At 41.7% G+C, this 10,807-nt stretch overlaps 2 protein-coding genes across 2 annotated transcripts; both read left to right on the forward strand.

Annotated features, from left to right (window-relative positions):
• The first annotated feature begins 3,480 nt into the window (after window positions 1–3,480).
• Window positions 3,481–5,269, forward strand: LOC118422327 (kelch-like protein 24). The gene has a single exon (XM_035829846.1). It carries the CDS (start codon window positions 3,482–3,484, stop codon window positions 5,225–5,227), a length of 1,746 nt encoding a protein of 581 aa, XP_035685739.1. The 5' UTR covers window position 3,481; the 3' UTR covers window positions 5,228–5,269.
• A 2,159-nt stretch (window positions 5,270–7,428) lies between these two features.
• Window positions 7,429–10,114, forward strand: LOC118423027 (microsomal glutathione S-transferase 3-like). Its single transcript, XM_035830921.1, has 5 exons — window positions 7,429–7,665; window positions 8,176–8,240; window positions 8,555–8,612; window positions 9,067–9,139; window positions 9,640–10,114. The coding sequence occupies exons 1-5, from the start codon at window positions 7,543–7,545 to the stop codon at window positions 9,780–9,782; spliced, it is 462 nt and encodes a 153-aa protein (XP_035686814.1). The 5' UTR covers window positions 7,429–7,542; the 3' UTR covers window positions 9,783–10,114.
• Window positions 10,115–10,807: the final 693 nt, after the last annotated feature.

Consider the following 10,807-nt stretch of genomic DNA (forward strand, 5'->3'; position numbering starts at 1 on the left):
GGATTTACTGTAAATGTTGAAATTTTCTAGGTGGTCTAGTTTGTACTTTTCCCTGTGCGCTTAAAACCAATTCGAAAATGCTTGTTCTCTCTTCTTCACGTCTACCCAATTGTTTCAATCACAAACTTGCAGAAATGGAGGGGAAGGTGGGAGGGCGTTTGTGAATGGAGGTGTGGGTGGGAGAGGTTTTGCAACCAACGCTGACGGAGGTTTTGGTGGCGGAGGGGGGGGGGGTTTGGCGGAGGCACCGGTGGAGGTGGAGGTGGTGGAGGCTATTCTCGAGGGGGAAGGGGGGGGCGATGCTTTAGACCATTGTGGAGGAGGAGGCGGTTCCTTCAACTCTGGTGGACAGCCCTCTGGACAGAGTGGTGCAAATGACGGCCCTGGTTATGTTGTAATAACGTTGACTGGCTAGTCACATGGATTACTGCAAGTGTTGACATTTTCGTAGTGGTTTGATTTTCGCAGTTTTCACCATGTGCTTAAAGCCAATTAGTTTCCTCTATACATTGATTCACAAACACAGTTGATAAAATATTGGCTTAGATTACATAGTCTCCCAAATGACAGACTCGTAAAGAAAGCTTACAATACTTCTGTTCAGCTACAACAAGACTGGGCTGTCCATGTACAAGACATGTTATGTAGACACGGCTTCCAAACTGTTTGGCTCAACCCTGCGGTGAATGCCAATCACTAAAGTTTGGAAATTTATTCAAAAACCGCCTGATAGACACATTTCTCTCTGGCTGGAGACAAGAAATAAGAAGTCTAAGCAAACTTAGTACTTATTGCAGAATCAAAAAAGATTTCTGTCTTGAAAATTACCTTTCAACTGTTCAAAACAAATCCTTTAGAAATATCATTACGAAACTAAGAATTAGTGCCCACTCCCTACAAATCGAAAAGGGTAGACATCACAACACACCAGCCAGTGAGAGACTGTGTCCAACATGCCATGATAATATTGAAAATGAATCCCACTTTATAATGGATTGTCCAACTTATGATAGAGAGAGACAAAAAATGTTACAGTCTATTAAATGCAAATCTGATACTATGTTACCACCTACCAAGACAGAAATGTTCAATATGTTACTATCATGTCCTGCTGATATATCTGCCTATGTCGGTCAATTTATATATAACTCATTTAAAAAACGTGACAATATTATACTATCATGAACCAGCACATAATGATAGCCTGATTGTAAATATTATATACCATGTGTAAAATAGATTAGTCTCTTAGATTTTTAGATACTAGTAACTCATGTAGTGTTCTGTTCTGTATGTATTGTATGTTCAAGTTGCCAAACACTGTATCCTCTACAGTTGTCGTGCAATAAAGTTCTTCTTCTTATAAAGCTCTGACTTCTCCCCCCCCTACCCCATTGTTTCAACCGTGAACTTAAAACTGCCACTCCATTTTCTCCCTAACGTAAAATTAAATCCTTGTGAATTTAAATGGAACTTGTGGTTAAGTGATAATGGCAATAGTTATGAGTAGTAATGCGATATGATATGATATGATATGATATGATATGATATGATATGATATGATATGATATGATATGATACTCAGACCACTATTAGATGACTTTATTCTCATGACCACTTCATCACACAGACACAGACACAGAATGTGCAACAAACAATACTAGGAACAACAAGGAGATATAATTGTAATCCTGCATATTTAATTAGCTGACCCAGGGGAAAAATTGCAAAAAAATTCAGGCCTTTGAATGGTCATATTACTTTATTGTAACGTTAACTGTATCCCGTGAATAATTTCATCAGTTAACTGTAGTTTTCTTACCTTAGGTTCTAAGGTTAGTCATGAAATGTGATCATTGAAAACATCAGAACAAATTAAAACAAATGTTTGAGAAAAGCAACTTGCCTGATGCGTGAGTTTAATATCTAGAAAGATAAAGTTACTGCATTCTTATTGACACCAGACTTTCATTACGTGTCAATAGCTAACGTTATGAAACATTTGACTGGCTTAATCTGTCAAAATTTTTATTACCGACAGGATTAGTCTGTCAAAGTCAATAGCGGGGAAAGCCTGCCAATACCCTCTGTCACCTGGTAAAGGTGCACTCTCACTGCACTTGCATCAAGCTTGCGTCACTGCGGGGTCGTTCACTGCGTCACTGTTTTGTTATTTTCTCCGATTTTTCATAATTTAGATATTGCGTAATACGTAAAAGTATGACTTAGAAGACGACAAAATACACAAAAGGTGAGAAAATTCGTTCTCTATCACTGGAATTAGCTAAGTATCTTTCGAACCCCACAGTGACGCAAGCTTGACGCAAGTGCAGTGAGAGTGCACCTTAATGCTTTTGCCTGGTCTATCACTTGACCTTTGAAACTCAAGAAACCTCCGGCATCTTCCCTTGTGCGGCTGGCAGTAGGCACACTGGCACACCCAGAGACGGGATCCGGACTACGGTCATGAGCTCGATTCCCGATCAAATTAGTCGTTGAAATCCTGCAGAGTGAGGTAGGAATCAATTTCTGCACCGTTTCTTCAAGAAGTTTTACCAACTCGACGAAGTTTCGAGCAAAACTTCCTGGTTTGTCCAAGAAGTTTTTAACCTCCTTCAGGCTTGTTGGACTTGAACAATTAGGGCTGATATGTGGAAGACGGGCTCCGTCTGTTTCTACTTAGTATTCAATAACTCTCCATGCGGAGGTTGTTGGGGGATATTGCGACCTTCTCAAATATCATATACCGCGTTTTTCGTCTGCCTCCCTGACCAACAAAGAAGATGGTCGAAAAACGCGGCATATGATCTTTAAGAAGGTCGCACTATCCCCCCCCCCCCCCCCACTAACACAGAAAGCTGACGAAAACGTGGCAAATGATAGGATTAAGGGCACGATGTTCCCCAACAACATCTGCTTGGAGAGTAGTATTCAGTGAGTTTGAGAGACATGTTACCCTGAGGCAAGTGTCACTGTGCTATTCGTCCGGGAGAGGTGTCAGTCGGGGAATAACGTTAGTATTGGCCCCGAATTCTTAATTCTATACGACAGCCGCCTTTGCCTGTATCTAAACTGTTATACACTGCTGTCTTGGAAAATATCGCTTCAAAATGACCTACAACTTTTCTCCCAACCTGAGTATTTTGAGTTTGGTGTTTATAATTATGATAGCACATCATGTAGCTGTCAAACGTATGAAAGAACAGCTAGTCTCAGGTCTCTGTACCTTTACCAATAACCTCCTTGCCTTTGTGAAGAAGGCTAAGTGTTTCCAAGGGCTGTGTGTTTGTGGGTAACTCAAGAAGCCGTAACGGTATTAAAGTTAGATGGATCTTGAATTATGATGGATGATAGTTCGAGGACTAGTGAAGCTTTTTTAACTGCAGGGGCCAATTTTGCTTGTTGGTTTGAAGGAAAGTAATTCAAACATGGGTTGATCAATGAAGTTCATGTCTTGTATTTTTTGCAGGATTGAGGTATGATGGTAGAGGCACAGGGACCCCAGGCATCATACGACTTCTGCCACAATCCACATGCAGGCGCCCTCTTGCAGGGCTTACAGGAACTACGATCTGACAACCTGCTGACGGATGTTGTCCTCTGTGTCTCTGGAAAAGAGATTCTGTGCCATCGAAACGTTCTGGCTGCCAGTAGTGAGTACTTCCTTGCAATGTTCTGTAACGGACATCGTGAGAGCAGAGAGCACAAAGTGACCATACATGAATTCAGCCCTGGAGCCTTGCAGGCTCTTGTTGACTACGCGTACACATCGAAAGTCACCATCACGGAAGACAACGCTGTGAAACTGCTGAAAGGAGCCAACTTCTTCCGGATCCTACCTGTGCGTGATGCATGTGTGGCTTTCATATCCGACAACCTGAGTGCTGAAGACTGTCTGCAGATGCTGCAGTTAGGCAACATGCTGTCCTGCCCAACCCTGGAGAAGACAGCGAGGGCTTACGCCATTAAGGAGTTTGCAGCAGCCAGTGAAACGCCAGAGTTTCTTTCTTTGACTAAAGACCAGCTCATCACACTTATCTCATCTGACGACCTCAACGCTTCAGAAGAAGTCGTGTACACAGCAGTGATGGCGTGGATCAACCATGACACTGATGAGAGAAATCAGGACATGAAAGAGCTGATGGAACTGGTCAGGTTCCCCTTCATGGACAAGCAGTATTTCTTCGAGAATGTTGAGACCAACGAGGCCGTGCGCAAGTCTTGTCATGGTCTAATGGCAGAAGCGCGCAGAAGCCAGCACTTTCCGGGAGAGGTCCAGTCACCCCGCACCCGGCCCCGGCGTGCCAGTGGTCTGAGGGAGGCAGTGGTGATCGTTGGAGGGATACAAGATGATGACGACGATGATGAAGAAAGTACTTATCGCTCCAAGTCTATCACGATGACCTGCGATGCACAGCCAACGAGCTCAAGTTGGATCGACATGACTGAACTTCTCCAGGGCTCTGAAGGTCCGTTTTCTGTGGCTGTCCTGGGCAGGAGTGACATTGTCGTGTCTCTTACCACTCCTGGCAAGGATGTCATGCTGTACCAGCCAGAACTGGACTGCTGGTCCAAGCTTGCACAGATGAACTTACAGCGGTACAGTCACGGGCTGGCGGTGTTATATGGTAAAGTGTATGCGATTGGTGGCACTAGCCGCAATGACGCAGCACTGGCATCTGTTGAGGTCTACGACCGAAGTCAGAACAAGTGGACCGAGGGTGTTCCTCTCCCACAGCCAAGGCACTGTCATGCAGTGGCCGTGTTGGACACCAGCATATATGTGATGGGTGGGTTTGATAAAGAATTCAAAGCGAAAGCCACCGTTTACCGCTTCAGCCCTGGAGACTTACAGTGGCAGTCCATGGGGGACATGCCTAGTGTAGATGATGATCGTATAGGTAGCTGGACCGCCACAGTCCTAAATGGCAACATCTACCTGGCTGGGGTAACGTTACAGTCGTCCCTGTACTGTTACACGCCCAGCGAAGATGGTGGTCTCTGGAGTGAGGTAGCAACAGGTCTTCTATCGGGATCGGATTGCGGAATGACCGCGTTCAGGGGAAAGGTTTACATCTTAGGAGGCAGTGATGATGATTGGACGGCTAATCCAGAAAGTGCGGCTGTCACGTGCTTTGATCCAGACAGCCAGTCACTCAGCCGTGTGGGAACCATGGCCAAGTGTATGTACAACATTTCTTGCATCACAATACTCAAGTATTGCTGATGATATACAGGGGACACATTGAATTGTTGAGAAAGTGCCACTATTAAAGCATTTGAATGAACAGCGGCGAGCCAACATCTTTTGGTTGACAAAAATGTCACTAGGACATTTGACCACTATACTCAAGTATTGCTGGTGTACAGGGGACACATTATACTGTTGAAAGTGTCACTGTGAAAACAGTTGAATGAACAGTTCAACATTTTTGACAAGACAAATATTTGCCGATGTTCATGCATTCACAGGGACAGTTGACCACAATACTCAAGTATTGCTGAAGTACAGATGATTCAACTGGATGATTCATTAAATTGTTGAAATTGACATTTTGGAACCATGAAAGCAGTTGAATGAACGGTCCATGATGTTTTGGTTTGACAAAAATGTTTGTTCATGGATAATACATGTTCATTTCTGTGGCATATTTAGAAGAGTAGAGTAGACTTCTTCAGTGTTATCGCCAGGATTTTGTCACAGCGTAGGCTCATCTTAGTGTAGCATAGCCACGTGGTAAGAGATAAAGGCATGATCATGAGCATTGTAGAAAGTCTTGAGGAATCAACCGCTGAAAATCTTCGCATTTATATCCCATGGAAACGTTATTTCCTTTACTCCAAAGGGCAAATGTATGGAGAAATATTTTTTTTTATCACAAAACAATAGAAAAATCCCCTTTGCTGGTTGACCCACTGTAGAGGGGTCAAAATCAGTGTAGGGGCCCAAATCAGAGCATAAGGGATCCAAATCGCAGCATAGGAGATCCAAATCACAGCATAGCCCCCCTAGGCTGCAAAATGATTGGTGAGAACACTGACATTGACAGAAAAAAGTAAAAGAAAAGAGAAGGAGACAACAGGACATGAACAATGGTTCAACAGGTCACGTGTTGCCAGTTTCTGCAAGATCCGGAGTTTCTCAGAACCTGAAGGGTGTATATATTTATATATATATATATATATATATATATATATATATATATATATATATATATATATATATATATATATATATATATATACCTGTCTATAAAAGCTTTGTGAAAGTCCCGTTTTTTTCTTCTAGACGTTATTGACCTCCATCATGTTTTCTTGTTATGTTGGTAAGCAAGCTTGATGGCACCTTGTTGGCAACTTATGGAGTGACTTATATGAGTTAGGGCTTGATTCTGAGCCATGACAACCAGATCATGAGAACAACTTAGAGTGAACATGTAATTATGTTGTAATAAGTACAAACACATGCCAAGACAAACTACAATCAAAGACAAAAGAAGTGGAATCAGTGATAGCAAGAGGGTTCAAATATAGAGGGAGGATGACATCAGTACAACTGCCATCCCATACTATAAGTTACCTTTTAATTTTTTCTTACTTTAGGTTGTAAGATTAGTCATAAATCGTGGTCATAGAAAACATCAGAATATATTAAAAGAAATGTGTTTGAGAAAAACTTACTATAGGTTTTGTCTGTCTGATGTATGAGTTTATATCTGTTGACTAGAAAGATAAAGTTGCTAAATTTTATTTGACACCAGATTTTCATCTGGCTTAATCTGTCAAACTTCTTTTTACCGACAGGCTTAGCCTGTCCACCTGTCCAAGTCAATAGCGGGAAAAATCAATCTTAAAAGGCTAGCCTGTAAATAGCCTCTGTCACCTGGTAATGCTTCCATACTAATATTACTAATTAGTCTACCATTTCCAGATTTCGCCAGACGTGGTCTCTTATGACTTCCTCTCTTATGTTTGACGGTCAAAAGCTATCATGACACTCTTCACTGTTTCTGAAAGGGTGTGTCATAAGATTTCACTTGCACACTGTCTAGGCAATACAATATCGGTCAGCTCATTCTGTCAAAGTAAAGTACGTCAAGTAAGTCATTCCGTCATTCATTATAAATGAATTGATAATAATTTACATTTTACAACGATCTAACCGCTTCGCCAGACGTGGTCTCTTGTGTTTCACGGTCAAAAGCCATGGCACTCTTCACTGTTTCTGAAGGGGTGACACTGTCATTAATGTTTCACTTGCACACTGTTTATGCACCACAATAATGTCATTTCAATCATTATATATTATGCCATGTATTATAAATGATAGTAATTTTTATCTTAAAACAGTCTAACCGCTTCTCTTTTTTATATTGCGTTAGAAAGCGTACCCCGATCGAAACGTAACCCCACCCACAAATGGTATCGTCCACTGCGTCACCTGACACCGTCCTTGCCCGCCCGTGCCCTTGCTGATATTTTGCAATACGGCCGTGGCTGTTTTGCCATCTAAACTCTCGTGTTTAACTCCAACACTACACCATGGGTGGTGTTTCCCTACCTCGGGAGTTCGGCTACGTCATCCTGACTGTGCTTGGGTCATGGGGAACGCTCATGTACCTGGCGGTCAATGTCAGCAAGGCCAGGAAGAAGTACAACGTCATGGTGAGGTCAAGGTTTTTATGTTGACCGCCATAGTAGTTAGTACTGGCTTCGGGCGCGGGCGACGTGTATAAATTGCGTCGACACATTCTTCATATTATGCAGTCTGCTTTGTGAATTTTGTATGATATTATATGAATTAAATGTATTTGATATTAAGCAATACCTATTGCTGATGATAAAAACCTTGATAGCTTAAGCCATTTTTCGGATGAAGATCTAACGTTAACGTTAGAGCATAACATCGCTATTGCCAATCATAACTTGAAATTCGGATGCCAAACATATGAATGCGATTAATTAGAACTATCAATCAATATTAATCAATAAAATTGTTGATAATGCAATGAATTGTGAATATTAATGATATATATAATAAAATACATACCTTAAGTCTTTAAGCACTGTGTATTTACATAGCCATAAACGTAGAGATACAATAATGTAGACCTACCTCGAAACATTACATACAGTTATTCTCATGAAGTTTTGTTCATTCCATCTGCCCCAAAGCCTCCGATCCTGTACAGTGACACAGAGATGGTCTACAACTGTATTCAGAGGGCCCACCAGAATGCGTAAGTACAATTTGGAAGCTCTCTTCTCCTGCAAGCTGGTCTTACTAAGCAGGCACTGGCATGGCATAGCAGCCGAATGATGAGCTACTTGATGTCTCAAGATGACGTCTCAAGATAAAATTTTCTCGCCCTTACTAATTCACATTTTTTGACTGCTATTGACATGGTAGTGATGAAAACATTCTCAATAGTGCCCCAAAAACTCTGATTGACAAGAACATCAATAGTGCCAAGGAATTCTTATTGACATCCTGTCAATAGCCTTTGCCTTTCTTTGTTGTGTTATTTTTTCACCCTTTTGTTTCCCTCTCCAGACTTGAGAGTTACCCATCGTTCCTGGTTCTCCTACTGCTGGCAGGACTCAAGTACCCGGTAAGTTCCACAGGCAATAACCACTCACTGATCGCTTTATAATTAGTTTCTGATTCACCTGTCAGTGCAAGGGCTAAGAACCTTGAGCAAGTGAAAAACATGCACGTTTGAAGAAGAGCACTTCAGTATAACAATAAAATGGCAGTGTCAGAGGGTCCAAGATTGTTAAGTCTTGCTTGTAAGCTGTAGTGGCCCACCCAACATCCAGCCATGGCCCCCAAAAATAGGGGAGGGTGAGTCCCAGACAGCAGAGTTTGTGGTACACAGATTGAGACCTTTTAGGTTCAAGAGAGGAATATTATTTTGCAAAAGCTACGTGTCAAACTTGAATGGGTTACCAAAGCGTCTCTTCCATTTCAATTAGGAATTGTGTTTGGTACACATGGGTCCTCAATTTTTCCTCTTTCACCAAGCAGGAAACTCATAATTCTACTATCTTATCTTTCCTATGTAGAAAGGAGCTTCTGCAGCAGGTGCCGTCTGGTGCATGGGGAGGATCCATTATGCACACGGCTACTATACTGGGGGTAAGTACTGTGGGGAGGATTCACTATGCATATGGCTAAGGGTCATGTGTATAATACCGGGTATCTTTGTCAATTTTTTGCCTTCATGAAAGGGATTATTTCGTTTTTTGCTCTGTTTGTTTCTCTCCTTTTTATTTTGTTCCAAACAAATAAAGTCAATAACCTGGACCAGATGGTTTTCACCATTGCTTACTGGCAAAGTAGCAGACCTTGCAGTGTTGTTTGATTACATTATGCCTAGGAAGTGATAGGATAGAGCTGGAGGGGGTGGTCCAGGTGGTCACATGATATTATGCATGAATATGTTTAAGAATAAACCGAATGGTTGCTTGTTTTTCTGAAGGACAAATGCGGTGCAAAAGATGTTGGTAGCTTGAGGGATGAGTCCGCTCTACTTCATAGAGCAGTAGCTTGTTAGACTAGACCATGTGAAGGTTAACATTATGTATTTACCTGAAAGTCTTCTCTCTCTACTTATGGATTATTTTTGTCGTTTGCAGAACCAGACAAGCGGCGTCAGGGAGCGTACTTCCACCTGAGCGAGCTGGTGCTGATTGGCATGTGCCTGGGGCATGCTGGGAGCCTGCTAGGGTGGGGCGGGCGTGGCTGGGGCCGCTGGGGATGGAGGTTTTTTTGGCGTTGATTGGACGACAGGTTCCCATGGCAACAGTTTCCTTAGCAAACATTGAGTCCTTCTGTACCAGACATGCTTGAACAGTCACTTCTAATTCCTGTATTGTTGCTGGATAAAAAACTGTGTTGCAGTGTTGATGTTGTAGGTTGCACTGATCAAAGTTGAAGATGACCAGTTAACTGTAGGCTCCTTGTGCAGCCAACAATTTTGCTGTACATATCACAAATAATGAGTAATAAGGTCTGTTTCATTGTTTTGATGATTCACATGTACATGTAATTTGTATGATAAGGTAGCCATTCACTAAGTGACTTGTCAGCACCAAGTAGTAAAGATTCGGAGACATGATTTTCAGAAAAATTGTAATGTTTGACTTTTGGACAATAATGGATTGAAATTAAAAAGTGACTACAGTGTCTTCAGTTGATGGAGTACTACTTATGCATTTTGGATTGAATCAAGTCTGTAATACTGTTGTGTTTGTAATAAGAACATAAAGTGAATTGAAAGTTTCAGATTTGGAGGTTTATCCCAAATGAATTGACAGCTGGTAGAATTCTAAGTTGGCTCTGATGTGTTGCCCTTTGAAGAGTTTGCAAAGTAAAAGTATTTCAATGTTGCCATGTTTAGCCTTTGTCCTTTTTAGTCTTAAGGATTAGAAAACTGTCAAACCATTAAGTAATTCAAGTTCAAAACAATAAGCCCCTACAGTTCCAAAACAAGTTGCTACACTATTTGCTCTCCACTACCCTCCTACTCAACGGGTCTCCGGGTCACGACGACAATACAAACAGAAGTCTTTCGACCGCTTTTTATACTTACATCTTGTCAACAAGACGGTTTTAGCTACTTCCAGTCGTTCCCCCTGTACTTTGCTATTTAGATATGCGATGTCGCCCGTGGAAGTTCCAACATTGTTTGTACATAGCCTTTCCTCCAGATGACCTCTGATCTCCGAACTTGTGAACAAACTATTTTTGTGATATGAAGCATTTATGACTCGAATTGTATATTGCAAATAAGATTGTAGACTG

This window comes from Branchiostoma floridae, chromosome 9 (assembly GCF_000003815.2).
Source record: "Branchiostoma floridae strain S238N-H82 chromosome 9, Bfl_VNyyK, whole genome shotgun sequence".
Classification (NCBI taxonomy): domain Eukaryota; kingdom Metazoa; phylum Chordata; class Leptocardii; order Amphioxiformes; family Branchiostomatidae; genus Branchiostoma; species Branchiostoma floridae.

Bases quoted from the DNA above. Each gene is read 5' to 3' on its own strand.
- LOC118423027 (XM_035830921.1), top strand. From the start codon at position 7,543: ATGGGTGGTGTTTCCCTACCTCGGGAGTTCGGCTACGTCATCCTGACT. The intron at 8,241-8,554 runs GTAAGTACAATT...TTCCCTCTCCAG, and splicing joins CAGAGGGCCCACCAGAATGC to ACTTGAGAGTTACCCATCGT. The intron at 9,140-9,639 runs GTAAGTACTGTG...TGTCGTTTGCAG, and splicing joins ACACGGCTACTATACTGGGG to AACCAGACAAGCGGCGTCAG.
- LOC118422327 (XM_035829846.1), top strand. From the start codon at position 3,482: ATGGTAGAGGCACAGGGACCCCAGGCATCATACGACTTCTGCCACAAT.